Raw genomic sequence first — 15101 nt, 5'->3', positions numbered from 1 at the left:
TTGTTCTTTCTATTTCCTTGGATATTGTTTACATTTACCATGTAAAGTTTCTGCTTATATACATGGATATATAGATAGTCTTGAAATCTTAAAGGTTATATGTTTTTGTTGAAGTTTTTATTTTCTATCTTTTGTTTTTAAGTTGTCATGATAAATACATCTCAAAATAAAAAATAAACATTATATATATGGAAAATTTTTAAAATGAATGCATGAACTCTATAATATTTGATCATGAGCTTAATGTGCTCATACTCACACTAAGCTCAATTGATATGCTTGCTTAATTATGCTAACTACGAGTTTTTGCTTTGATAAGGGTCAAGCTTAATTTTTTTAAGCCAAATAAAGAAATTTTCAGAACGGAGGCCGTACCCCGGCCCCACTGGTTCGTATGCATAAAAGGAAAATTTCAAAACTAAAAATGCATATGGAACTCTATAATTGAGTATGATCATACTCAATTATGTGTACTTACTGTATTATTGGCTGCAACTCAATCCCAACGAATCCAAGGAGGCCCTGGTGCATGCATACATTATAGATTGTTGCAGAAGAAGAATGCTTCTCAATCTTGGTTTGTGCTTTTTAATGGAGCGTCGTCGTTAGCTGAAGCCTGGTTCACTCAAATCATTAAAAGTAATTCTATGTAAATTGTTATACAAGTCGATGATATGACCAACAAGAAAAAAAAAAAAAAAAATCGATCATTAGATCAAAACTTGTTAAAAAAGATAAAAAATAAAAAATAAAACCAACCAAAAATGTCTTAAAGTTAAAATCTCCAACCTTTCTTCCTCTCCTGTTGATTCCCTGTAATTACGATAGGGCCTATTATGAGAGAGAACAATGTTGAGCTTAGGATTCTCTCAATCAATCATGAGTAGAGTTTGTACGATAAGGGGCACATGAATCTGGATGAATCTAAGAAGGCCCCCGTTGTGTAGTAGTCATAATAAATGCAAACGAAGAAAGATAGTTTAACAGCAAATACTATTTATTATTATGGTAGCTAGGAATTGCCATCAATTGCTTGAGAAGATTTACGTGATGTTAATGAATCACAGAAATAGAAGTAGGGTCCATAGGAAAAAGAAATACCAGTTTCATTTGTTGCGTCGATTTGTAAGTTTTTTAGGGTTTAAAAAGTTATTTAAAATTCCACCTAGTAAACATAAATGACAATATTAACGGATCCCACTCCAATCTTTCATTTAAGATTTTCACCAAAAATATATAGTAAGGATTATGATCCGTTAAAATTCTCTTTAAATTTAAGATTCTCAAATTCATAAATCTCAGCTAAGCATTTATGACTTATTAAATTTCTTGAGGATAGTTTTCTCATTAAATGCTGAAACATGGCTTATTTTAGACGCTTAGATTAAATGAACGGCTGAGATTTATGAATTTGAGATTCTCAAATTTAAAGGAAATTCTAAGAGATCTCAATCCATATACAACATGTGTTTAGTCTCATATACTAAAAATATAAAATAATATAAAACAAAACAAAAAAAGGGAGAAAAAAATACAAATATAAAATAGGTAGTTAGACCACCCCAAATTGGCTAGAAGGGGTGGTCGAACCATCTTCAATCATACAGTTTGAGTCAAAATTTCAAATAGGAGTTCAAAATGTGAAGCTATTTGTCATTTATGCTTAGAGCCTCACCAATTTTTACTCATCAAAATTACCAAAAATACATTTTTCTCTATTTTAACTACTTATTTTTTTATAGCACATTATCAACCTTACTATTTTAACAATCTACTTTCATTATTCTATTTAAATATTATTTTTTTAAATATTTGTTTATTATTTCTCTAACTATTAAAGGATGAGAGAGAAGCGAAAAAAAAAAAGGAGACAAAAATTATTTTTTATTCAATTGATGAGTGAAGAGTACTCACTATTAAAAATTAGAGTTTGTCAGCATTTTTACCAATTTGCCTCACTAAAATAACCAAAAAAATATCTTTAATGAGGCTGCTAATAGTGCTCACAAGGAGTCTTAAGTTGCTTTTTAAAACTTATGAAGCTTTTTATAGGTTAGTAGAACTACATGGACTAAATTTACATATTTCAGAAGGAAAAAAAAAAAAACAAAAAACAAAAAACAAAATCATTAACATAGTATGCAATATGTCCCTCACTCAAAGCAGCAATCAGAATATTGAAGCTAAGAAATAAATAAATTAACAATTCATTCTCATTGATGTCTAATTATTCATCATTAGACTTTGGTTAATTTGTGTCGCATAAAATACAAGCTGAATGTGTGATGTGTCATCAATTATTAATATAATATTCTTAACTTGCTTCCTGTGTGCACAAAACTCGAGACTTACTTTACGGGAATGGTCTAGTTCGAGTTAGCGCATGCTCGTATTTGAGATCTCGGGGTGTTCATATAAGATGCAATCATAGTCTCCGAAGATAAATGAGTACATAAGTGCAATTAGGATTTATTTTTGGCCATTCATATTTGTAACTAATTTGATACGGACCAACCTATCCTTTGAAATGCTAATAATTGTGCAAAATACAAACTGCATTAATTAAAAAAAAAAATCGTGTATATAAAATAAAATACTTTAATTTAATTAATTTTATCATCTTAAAAGATAGCTAGTAATTTAACACCACAAGACCCAATTAGAGAACTTTATCCCATCCATGTATGAAAAACTGCAATGCAATCTTGCCAATTTGGACAATTTATATTTTCTGGATGAAATATTTTTGGAAATATTAAAAGAAAATAATGCATGGAAGTAATATTTAGAAAGTTAGACATATGTGAAAACAGGAGAAAGTCTGTCCTGACAAAAAAAAAAAAACGACTAATGTTATAAGTTTCTCTTGTATTCTTTCAAGGATGATGTAGCTATTAAATTTACCATTGGGCTTGTAATTGATCATTATTAAATTTTAATCAAATGATGATTTTAATACCCACATCATTCTTGAAATGACTCAAAAAAAACACAAGAGAGACTTCTATAATTAATAAAAGAAAAACACATGTCAGCATCATCGTTGTTGCCATCTAAAGCAACGGATAAGATTTCGTTATTTTTCTTCAATAAGAGTTTCATTTCATTTCCAAATAGGCCTTTTAATTTGACTGGATAACAAAGCAAAGCCTAATCTAAATTCTCCTCCTTTTTATTAAGATACTGACGTAGTCAGATTTAATAGTTATTGGATTTTTTATTTTAAATAAAGATTGATTCAATGATTTGAGATAAGGAATTTACCTGTAAGACTTCTTCTTTAGACAAGGAAAGTCCTTTGTAATTACTCTTAACTAAAATAATTACAATATTTGAGTGAAAGTCCTTTGTAATTACAATATTCAATGACTTGAGTGAAAGTTGATATAGTCATACACATAGTTAGTCCTCACCCTTATTTATTTATTTATTTTTTGGTATTCTATGTGATTGGTGAAATTAAAAATTATTAGCCAATTTTTTTTTTTTCATGATAAATTAAAAAAAAAATCTCAAATAGATGGAAAATGACTAGTATTTTACTAAGTAATTAAGCCATTTTATGGACTATGCATCCCTTCCCCCCTCTCCCTCTCCTTCTCTCTATTGGACAGGATTTCCAGCAATGGGCAAAAAATTGTTCATAAAAAAGTTTTCTAAACCTAGCCCTCCAATGTCATTCAATGGTTTACAAGCCGCCACATGTCCCATTAATAATAAAATATTATTTAATTTTAAATGTAAAAAAAAAAAAAAAAAAAATCTAATAAAAATATATGGGGTAGCCGGCCTCCCCATTTTTGCCATGGGGGGTGGCCTGCCACCCAGCTGAGGCATGGGGTGGCCAAAGCCACCACCAAGGGCCGGTTGGGGGTGGGCTCGAAGCCACCCCCTAGGGCCAAACCTGACAAAAAAAATTTTTGGGTTTAATTTTGATGCTCATTGAGAAAGCTTTGTCATGTTATGTACTATAATATAATATTATTATTGCTATGTATTTGTTTGGGTAAATGATAATATTATTTTGATTGGATATTGTGTCGAGAGGATGGATTATTTAGATTAATTATGATTATAGATAATTGGATATCGATTATTAAATTGATTGTCATGTATTTAGTTGTGAATATGCATAATTGATATAATTTATGCTTATAACATATAAATATGTGCTAATAAGGTCATACAAAGAATTTGGGCCAATTTAATCCATCTATATTAAACAAGTCAAAATAAGTTGGAATGATATGATTTGTTTATTAAATAGTTACGCCAATAGTGTTGTGTCACGATAAAGTTGAAAAGCTTGACTCGTTTAATTAAATAAATTAAATTAAAATTAACTTATATAGTTGATTCGATATGACACGAATCCGATCTATGAATCTGAACTGTCACCCCTACCAACGGCCACAACCATTTATTAACCTTTTAGTCGTTGTGTGAATGTAGACACGTTGCACAACCATGTAAATTATATTTATTTATTTATTTTAACTTTTCACTAAATAGTATTAGTCTTAAACAATTTCCTGGCATAATCAAAGAGTAGAAGTTAAGAGAAGGAGGGAAAGACACGCGCGCACGTTGTATAAGTAAAACAACTGGCCTTGACAGCCCAAACGTGTAAGGCGGCAGGACGAGAAGGTATCGCTTTACCCCTCGAATTTGTTAAAATTAAATACTATTAAAACATTAAAAAATTAAAAGTTTTATTAAAAAAACACCGAAAACAGACAGAAAAAAAAAAAAAAAAAAAAAAAAGAAAAAAATTTTGGGACACAAATGCTGCTTTTCCTCTGTCTGTCTCTCTCCTCATCACATCACTTTCCTCCGCTCGTCTCAATATTTTCGTTTGTCTTAAAAACACCTTTGTCTTTCTTTACCCTCTGATCCCGACAATCGTCGCCGTACGCATAATTAGTTTCCGCAGCATTAAAAAGTTGGAACCTTTGTTGAATTGCACAATTCAATCCCATTTTCGTTCGTTGTTTTTCTGGTCAATGCAGTTAGTAGATTTTTCTTGGAATCAGGGTTTGGGATTGTAAATTATGGGGTTTTGGTGACGAAAAATGTAGTTGGTGAAGGTGGGATTTGATTGTGAAATAAAAATCCCATCTCATTGTTTGAATTTTCTAATTTATTTTTGTTAATTTTTCATTTTTGTCTTGTGGGGTTCGATTTTGTTCCTATTTGGTGGTGATTTGATGCTTAGATTGTGATATTTTTTGGTTTTCTTCTCTGGGTTATCGAAGAAAGCTAGGATTTTTTAATCTGGTTGCGTGTTAATTCAGTAAGTTTGTTGAGATTTGGGGGTATTGTTTGGTGGATATTGGACTATGCTCAAATAAATGTTGGATTGGGCACAAATCTGAGTGGAATTTAGCAGTTTTGAGCTTCTGGGTGGACGTGTATTGAAGGGAATTTGATAATGGAGCACGTGATTGCTGGGAAGTTTAAGCTGGGGAGGAAGATTGGTAGCGGCTCATTTGGGGAGCTCTATCTAGGTATTGCCCATTAAATTCTTTCTATTTTTATTGTTGTCATTTTGTTTTCAGTATTGTGATTTTGCGTTTTTCTTGTGGTGGCAGGTGTTAATGTACAAACTGGGGAAGAGGTGGCTGTTAAGCTGGTATGTGATATATGTTCTTTGCTAGGATTATATGTTCATGATGCCTGTTTTGGTTTGTTTATCTTCTCGGTTTCCTCTGGCTCTTGTACATGTAATTAACTTTTAGGTGTTTTTTTTTTTTTTTTTTTTTTTTTTTTTTTTTTTTTTTGTTTCTAAATACAGATTCATGGGTTTTTTTTTTAAGGGGTGTGATATTGTGATAATGATCGTCAATACTTGATAATGTTCAATGGTTTTGCCTTTTTGCTTGTTAAAGTTCGTCTTTTTTATTTTGTGTGTCAGACTATCAGTGGGTCCTGATTTCGTTTTGCTTCCTCGATTCCTCATTGGCAATATATTTGCTTCATTTTTATCTCTAGTTGACAGTTGGGCGAATGTTGATTGTGACATGTATCCTATTTTTGACAATTTTCTTTATGACACTTGGATTAGGAAACTAAATTTATTAGATGGCCATTAGAGAAGTCATTTTTTCTTGATATGTAACTATTAAACTATACATCCTTAGCACGAGAGCAAATACATAACAGAGCAGAAGAGGGAAAAAAATAAATGTTAAGTCATGATGAAATTAAGTGGGAGTGGCTCTATAGATCAAGAACTCTTAGATGAGCTCTGTGCTCTGTGCGAGTTACCATTCAAAACTCATGTGAAATGCTATGCCCTTCACTCTCAGTCATGTCATTAATGGAAAATGCTGGAGGCAAATTGATGCTATCAGGTCCATTCTTCGGTAGGGCATAGGCTTCGGCTTCGGCTTCGGCTTCTTCCTCTAGCCGAGCCACTACTTGCATGTGTGTAATCCGTGGCAGTTATTTATTATGGAGCTATCTCTTTTTTGGATTTTCTTATTTTTATTTTCTTTTGTACACTAATGAATTTTTTTTTTCTCCACCCATATGCATATTATTTTGTTGTTTTTGTTTTTTTTCCAACACAAATACATAGGATATAATTATCTAACATTATTTTTATTTTTCTGAGAGAACTTACATGTTATTCTTATCGACTGTTTCAAATTTCAGGAACCTGTGAAGACCAAGCATCCTCAGCTTCACTATGAGTCAAAATTGTATATGCTTCTTCAAGGAGGAAGTAAGTGTCTCTTTCTCTTTCCGTGCCTTACACCCCTTACCCCCCCTCCCCCGTTTTGCACCATCAAGTTTTTCAAGTTACCAATTTGAAAAACTAACTTTGTGTGATGATTGACAATTCCTTACTTCATATGCTGGAACTTGAGAACTTTGTAATGGTTGATATGCTATAGCCGTGGTATTCTATAATCCCAATTTAGGGTTCAGGAAATGCTTTTGCCTTCAATATCCTCAAGAAAATTTTGTGGGACAAATTTTTATTTTTTATTTTTTCTCATTGGCAATTCACTTTTTTTTTTTTTTTTTAATCTTGATGAAGCTGGAATTCCACACCTCAAGTGGTTTGGAGTTGAGTGCGACTATAATGTCATGGTTATTGACCTTCTTGGGCCGAGTTTGGAAGACTTGTTTAACTATTGCAATAGGAGGTTTACATTGAAAACAGTTCTGATGCTCGCAGATCAATTGGTAAGTGCCTGTGACTATTTTTTATTAAAGAATATACCGCGAATGGCCAAGATAATGCTTCTTTACCATTGTTTATCATTATCATTTGCAGATTAACAGAGTTGAATACATGCATTCAAGGGGTTTTCTTCACCGTGATATAAAACCTGACAACTTCTTAATGGGCCTAGGGCGTAAAGCAAATCAGGTATCTTTTTCTTGTTTGGTTGTTTTATGTCGTGCAAATTACAGTACATATTAATGTTCATCTGATCCAAGTGCTAGCAAATCAGGTTGGATTGTACCACCCATTTTCTGAACCCAAAAGCTTCTCCGTTTTAGCCTTAGCATTGGAATTTGAAGAAAAAGAAAGATTTAAAGCTTTTTGGGCTGTCTGATTTTTTTTTTTTTTTATTAGTCTGTAGAGATATTAACCACATGGTTTTGGAAAAAAGGCTAGTGCAGAATATATCATAGATCAAACAATAAGATACCTTACTCTAAATACTATCTAGTGTTGTCTAGGAAAAAAAACTGTCTAGTGGACAAAATGGAAGCAAAGTTTTGAACTTTTGTGAATTTTAACCTTTTAAGTTTGTATATAGTGGATTACCTATAAATAATACACATACATATAAGGCAAAAAATTTAGGACACATTGAATGTATTAGTTCTGAAATTTTTTTAGATTTCTTGTTGGCGCCATGGAAGATGTCGGAGGTTTGGCTTGTATCCTTGGTTGTAGGGTGTCCTCTTTGCCTATGAAGTATTTGGATCTTCCTTTGGGGGCTTCATACAAGGCAAAATCAAAATTTTTTTTTTTGATAGGTAATATACAAGGCAAAATCAATTTGGGATGATATTATTGAAAAGATGGAATGAAGTTTGGCTGGTTAGAAGAGGCTTTATTGGTTTAAAGGTGGCATGTTGACACTGGTTAAAAGCACTCTTGTTAACTTGCCTACTTATTTTATGCCCCTTTTTCTCATTCCCATTGGTGTTGCTGAACCATATTGAGAAACTTTAGCGAGATTTTTTGTAAGGTGGAGTTGGTGATGAGTTTCAATTCCCGCTTGTCAATTGGCCCAAGATATGTACTTCAATTTTCATTGGTGGTTTGGGGGTTAGAAATCTGATTCAGTTTATTGAGCTCTCTTGGGGAAATGGTTATGATGTTTTGTGATGGAGAGGGAGGCCTTGTGAAGGTTGGTGGTGGGAGAAGCTAAATATGGTAGCATGTGGTGGTGCTCTAATGAGGTTGTTGGGTCTTTCAAGGATTGGGTGTGAAAAAACATTAGGAAGTGGGTAGGGGGTTGTCTCTAGATTCATTAGATTTGAAATGGGAGATGGATCTAAGATCAGGTTCTAGTATAATTTGTGGTGTGGAGACTAGGGCTGGCAAAACGGGTAATCGGGTAGACCCGATTATGACCTGTTAAGACCCGCGACCCGATTACCCTAGACACGAACACGACCCGTTTAGCTAAACGGGTTAGCGGGTTTGACACGATTATAACACGAAAAATATCCGGGTAACCCGACACGACCCGCTTAACCCGTTTAAATTACCGGGTCATATCGGGTAGACACGATCCAACTTGACCCGACACGACCCGTGTCTAAATAGGTCACACGACCCGACACAACCCAACCCATTAAAAAAACCCTTGATGAAAAATGGAAAAAATAATGTAATATTAATAATAAATTAATAATATACCAAATTACCAATGCCATTGGCCTCTGATGAGAGAGAGAGAGAGCCGAGAGGGAGTGAGAGTGGCGCTGGGGGTTGCTGCCTGCCGCCTGGTGGTGCCTGTAAAGCTGCGATAGAGGGAGAGAGAGAGCCAAGAGGGGGATTGGAAGAGAGAGGCGCTGGGAGAGAGAGAGAGAGGCGCTGGGGGGGGTACTTCCTGCGATAGAGGGAGAGAGAGAGCAGCGAGGGAGAGGGAGGCGCTGGGGGGGCTGCTGCCTGGTCACTGGTGCCTGCGAATCTGCAATAGAGGGAGAGAGAGAGTCGAGAGGGAGAGAGGTGTTCTGCAATAGAGGGAGAGAGGCGCTTGGGGGAGGGGGGGGGGTCAGGGGTGCGGCAGTGCCAGTGGGGTGTGAGTGAGTCGTGAGATGAGAGTAGTTTAGGAATTAGGAATTTTAGGGTTATAGTGTTATACCATTATACCATTACCGCCGGGTTAGGTTTTTTTTTTTTTTTTTTTAAAATGGGTAACGGGTCTGGCGGGTCACCCGAGACCCGGCTGACCCGTTAATTTAAACGTGTCTGGCGGGTCGACCCGTGGACCCGCCAGACACGAATTTAACCGGGTCTTAATCGGGTAGACCCGATTAAGACCCGAACCCGATAAGCCCAAACCCAATACCTGCTAACTTCGTGCCGTGTTCGTGTCGGATTCGAGGGTCGTGCCAAAATTGCCGGCCCTAGTGGAGACCAACCATTGATGCAGTTTTTCCAAAGTTGTTTAGCATTGCTTGCTATAAGGAGCCTTCGGTGGCAAAACATATGCATTTTATTAACAATACTCTTCAGTTGAATATTACGTTTTCCAAACCAGTGCATGATTAGAAGGTGGAGTTGGTCTCTTTGTTCTTTAACCTCTTGCACTCTCTCAGGCTGAGACGAGGTGGTGAGGATAGAATTGGTTGGATCCCTTTCAAAAGTTGGACGTTCGAGAATAAGGCTCCTTTGAGAGTGACTTTTTTGTGTGGATGTTAGTGTTAGGAAAGATTTAAATTAACCTATGTTATAGTGATGGATTGGTGTTGCATGTGCAAGAAGAGCAGGGAGACTATAGATCATCTTCTTCTCCACTAAGAAGTGACTAGGGATTTTTGGTTTCGACCTTCCGTCTTTTTGGCTTGGAGTGGGTTATGCCTCAAAGGGTGATGGAGTTGATGGGGTGTTAGAGAGGCCAGTTGAGAAGTTGTTGTAGATCAGCAGCTTGGAGGTTGGCTCCTTTGTGCTTAATGCGGTGTATTTGAAAAGAGCGGAATGCTCGAAACTTTGAAGATTGTAAGAGAACGATGTTTCAGCTATTATGTTCAAATTTCTGTGTTTGGATGACGGCTTACAACAGTTCTTGATGTTCTAATTTTTCAGAATTTTTGGATGTGTTATTCTTCCTCTCCCAAATTGAGGGTCTTTCTTGTATACTTCCTATGTACTTTCTTGCATATTTGGGTTGCGCTCTTTTGCGCTTTCTATTGAGAATGATTTACTTATCAAAAAAAAAAGGATGTACATAATAGTATTCTTGTAAGATGATGTTTGATAATGATGCTTAGGAACAAGTTAAATATGTGTTTCATGATAAGTATGGCTGTTAGCTGGGTTATGTAGTCTGGGACAATAGTGGCTGATTTTTGGCGTAGATCTTAATTGTAAGTCTCCTATCAAAAGAAAAGAGGTTGGGTTGAAAGAAAAATAGATCTTTATCTGGAATTAGAGGATTAGGTGGCTGATTTAGGTTCCTCCTTAATTGTTTGGGACCGTGGTAAAATCCAATTCTTTATTCCAATATTTATCATCATGCTCGCTGGTCTCCATGCTTAGAACAGAACTTTCATTTAGTTTCTTGAAGTGCTTGAACTGATAAGCATCTCTTGTTTGGTACCAGACGCCATTTGCAGAGGAAATATCAATATTCCATTGATCTTTGTTCTACTTTCTAATTGTTGTTATCTCTTTCTGGATTTTCTTATCACAGGTTTACATAATTGATTATGGCCTGGCCAAGAAGTATAGAGATCTTCAGACTCATAAGCACATACCATACAGGTAAATATTACTATGCTTACACCAAATCTAAGATGAAAGATATCTAATTACTGTGTTGTGTGGTACTCTAAATGCTGATATGTCAACAAACAATATAAGGAGGCTTCACTTCTTGCCTAGGCTTGCCTCAACAAGGGAGGCCAGAACTAATGATTTGTCCACTTTTAGGTAAAAAAGTAGTGGAGAGTTTATTTGGCATGATAAGAACTTTAATACTCTTTAGACTCAACTATCCTTGTTCATGAGACATATAATTGTCACTATAAACAAGAACCATAATTCCAACAGTAGAATTAGTATTAGAAAAAGAAACAAAATCGAAAGGGGGACCTTTGGAATGTTTTACTTTTGACTGCTGATTAAAGTCAAAATTTAGGTTCATTTTTTAGGTGGCATATTTCTGCTGAGTCTTACTTCTGAAAGAAACCTTGAAGTGAAAAAGACTGACGTATCCCCCATTTCACTCTGACCAATATAAACTTTAAAGAAAGATTATATGTTATTACTATTATTTTTTTGTCCATATTTGTCGTCATCTGTGTCTGCTTCCTCGATACTACTTTTTTATTTGGTTGGTTTGACTCTAGCTTTGAATCTATGGTTGAAATTGGTAGATCATTTTATGCTGGGTGATCTGCTTCAGATTCTCAATTCCACAGTTTTTTTTTTTTTTTGCCTTTCCTATTCTGTTTTAAGGTTTTTGAACCTAAATCAGAAATTTGATATTTGTGGTAGCTTGTCAACCATTATTATCCCTTTTCTGATTTGTTTACTGCATCTTTGTTTGCCATCCTATATGTTATGACCAACACCCTTCGAAGTTTCTAAGCCCCTTTTTTTGTTTGTTTTTTCAGGGAAAACAAGAACCTCACAGGCACAGCTCGCTATGCAAGTGTTAATACTCACCTTGGAATTGGTGAGTGATGTTATATGCCATTTTCATGTTGCCAACTAATAACAGTAGATGCGTCATCTTAGATTTGGATTATTATCCTGACTTTCATTCTAATTGTGTGCTGTCTTACTGGCAGAACAAAGCAGAAGGGATGATCTGGAATCTCTTGGTTATGTGCTTATGTATTTTCTAAGAGGAAGGTGAATATATACTAGCCGCAATTTTTATTTCATTTCAAGTTTTCCCTTCTTCTACCTCTTGTTAAATGTCTGGTGCAGCATTTTGCCTTATTCTTGCTTTATTAATTCCTTGCATACCACTGTTTTGCATCAGCCTTCCCTGGCAGGGATTAAAAGCTGGCACAAAGAAGCAAAAATATGATAAGATCAGTGAAAAGAAGATGTCAACTCCCATAGAGGTATCGGAACTTGCCATTTCCTGCTTTTTTATGAAGCACTTGGTCTTTGATTTATCTATCAGGGGGCCCTGTCAAGAGTTAATGTCATTTAGCATGCCAGGTAGATCAAAAGTGTGATGCCTTGACCTAGTGGTGGCTATTGGCTTGCACTATCTTTGTGATGCCTTAATATGTTTGTATGGGTGAGCAAACACATAAATACATGGGTATTAATATGTGAATAGTTGTCTGTGTATGTGTATTCGTGTATATAACTTTTTGCGAACCATCTAAATATATTCCTACCCATGATCTAGTGAAAGTCTTTTGGCTGATCCCGGGCAACTTTTCTTTACCCAAGCTTGGGCTGTACATAATTCATTGGGCTTCTCTCTTTTTTTTTTTCTTTTTTTTTTTCAGTCTTTTTTGGGTGTTAAGAGTTAATCATCATATTGCTATGCTATGCTGATAAAGCACATTGTTTTACAGGTGCTTTGCAAGTCATATCCATCTGAGTTTGTATCCTACTTTCACTACTGCCGATCGTTGCGGTTTGAGGACAAACCAGATTATTCATATTTAAAGAGGCTTTTCCGAGACTTATTTATTCGTGAAGGTAACATGCGTTTGTATATATCATGATGGAGTGAATGTTATCTTTAGAGTGTTAATTTAAGTTTTATTCAGTTGATGTTATAATTGTTTATGGATCTTGACATTGATGCCCATGTAGGTTATCAATTTGACTATGTATTTGACTGGACTATATTGAAGTACCCTCAGATAGGTGGCAGTAGCTCTAGAGGACGGGTCAGTAGTTGTGAATTCTAGGTTTGAGTTCTCTCCCTTCAATAGCATTACTTACTTCTGTTTTTGTCTCTGTTTGTAGCAATTCGGTGGGAAAGCAGGTCTGAGTGCAGGACCATCTGCAGAAAGACCGGAGAGGACTTCAGGTCTGCTCTCTGCTCTCTTGAACAGAACTAGATTTGAAAATTAGGTGCCCAGTCTGAATACAGACTTTTTAACTAGTGATTTTTCCATATATAAGTTCTAAAAGTTTAACATTTGCGACTTATCAAAAAAAAAAAAAAAGGTTTTAACATTTGCGTTGGTTAATCGGCTCTTCAGTTTAGTCCTCTATATGGATTCAATACTATGAGTGCTGGACCTGGAGTTCTGGTTTTTGGGATAACCATCTTTTAATTAAAATTATAATTTATTGTCATTTTATGATGTGAACTTTTTAGATTTAAAAATATAATCTCTCTCTCTCTCTCTGTGCTTGGATTGAAACTTATTTCTGGTTATAGTGGTAAATAGATCACTTTTTTTTTGCTTCATTTCTGACATATCCATCAACATGTAATCCCTATGTGTGGATTTTTTTTATCCAGTTGGGAAAGAGATCCGAGATAGATTCTCAGGTGCAGTTGAAGCATTTTCGAGAAGAAATGTCTCAAGCCCAAGTCCACATCATTCCAAACATAGGACTTATGAGGATTTCGCTTCACCCAAGGATGTGGTAAATTTCTACATCTTCAACAGGAATTATTTAGATATGTGTTCTTTTTCTTTTTTACCTTTCTCACATAAAATCTTATGTTTAATTGCTCTTTGAATATTTACTAGTAGTTTTAACACTAAGTTTTGTATACTTCTTGTGTACTTAGGGGCGCTTTTCGCTTTTAATAATATTTATCGATTACTTATAAAAAAAATAAAAGGTTTTTACACCGAGTTTTGCCCCGTCTGGAGTTAATGCCATGTCTATTTCGTTCTTTCTTGGATAAATCATCATTTAATCCCTTTCTCTATTCTTGTAGATCTTGTTAACTTTTTAGATTTTGAAACTAATAGGGTCGGTTGCGAATTAAAACTACATGAGATCCTCCATTTTTGTTGCTCAGAAATCAAGAACCAAAGATGAAAATTTATACAAGAAAAATGAAAATGACTGCCGCCTATTCTCCATTTCCGCCCCATATTCTCAAGTGTCATACACAGTAGTATTATCTTTGTTCTTCTATTCAAGTCATAGCACTAGTGATTCATCAAATGTTCTTGTTTGTATTCCAAATAATCTTACGTTGTGGGGCATTATGGATTATATTTTCAGCAATTTGATTCAGACAGAGGACGCAGTTCTCGATATGGCAGCTCTTCAAGAAAAGCCGTCATCCCAAGCGGCAAGACAGGTTCTTCCGGTGAATATAGTGAAGCTCGTGTAGGCCGTCTAGTCTCAAGCACTGGCCGCCCGTCTACCACGCAAAGAGTTCAACAAACTTATTCTCGCACTCCTGCTAGAGGCACCCGTGACGATCCTCTCCGCAGCTTTGAGCTCCTCACAATCAGGAAATAACTGAATATCTGTTATGCCATACATCTTCTACGTGGAAAAATTTTAGAAGTTGTTTTCACTCTTGTACATGGGAGATCATCTATCACCACTATTACAGGTCATATCACTTCTCTTGTTTCAAAATTCCTGGGACCTCCCACTTCGCTTTTTTCACCCACCAAAGATTTTCCGGCCATTGTAATGTGTTTTAAGACACTTTCCATGAATGGAAAAATTACGCAGTGGAAACCTTATTTTTATGAGACCGGAGTAGCTGTAATAAACTATTTATTTATATATATGTTCTTCACGTTTGAGATCAACATTTTTTGATGCTATGAACCCTGACAATCAAGTATTGACTAGTGCTTTAAATTCGTCGGCTCCAGCTCTCACCCCTTTTGTGATTTTAGCAATGCAATTGAATTTCTTCTCAATCTGTTGGTCTCTACACAAGTTTTGAGCTTAACCTTCTTAGGTTGATTGCCTTCTTAGCTGGATGACCCAT

General features: G+C 35.3%; 1 protein-coding gene across 1 annotated transcript; it reads left to right on the top strand.

Annotated features, from left to right (window-relative positions):
* Positions 1-4797: 4797 nt before the first annotated feature.
* LOC132166711 (casein kinase 1-like protein 6) lies at positions 4798-14916 on the top strand. The gene is made up of 14 exons (XM_059577579.2): positions 4798-5507; positions 5592-5632; positions 6658-6727; positions 7046-7194; positions 7286-7381; positions 10893-10963; positions 11818-11879; positions 11995-12058; positions 12192-12276; positions 12745-12871; positions 12989-13065; positions 13145-13208; positions 13650-13777; positions 14372-14916. Exons 1-14 carry the CDS (start codon positions 5432-5434, stop codon positions 14612-14614), a joined length of 1353 nt encoding a protein of 450 aa, XP_059433562.1. The 5' UTR covers positions 4798-5431; the 3' UTR covers positions 14615-14916.
* Positions 14917-15101: the final 185 nt, after the last annotated feature.

This window comes from Corylus avellana, chromosome 11, assembly GCF_965113065.1.
Source record: "Corylus avellana chromosome 11, dhCorAvel1.hap1.2, whole genome shotgun sequence".
NCBI lineage: Eukaryota > Viridiplantae > Streptophyta > Magnoliopsida > Fagales > Betulaceae > Corylus > Corylus avellana.
The sequence above is the reverse complement of the archived record's forward strand: the minus strand, read 5'-3'. Positions and strand labels throughout refer to the sequence as shown.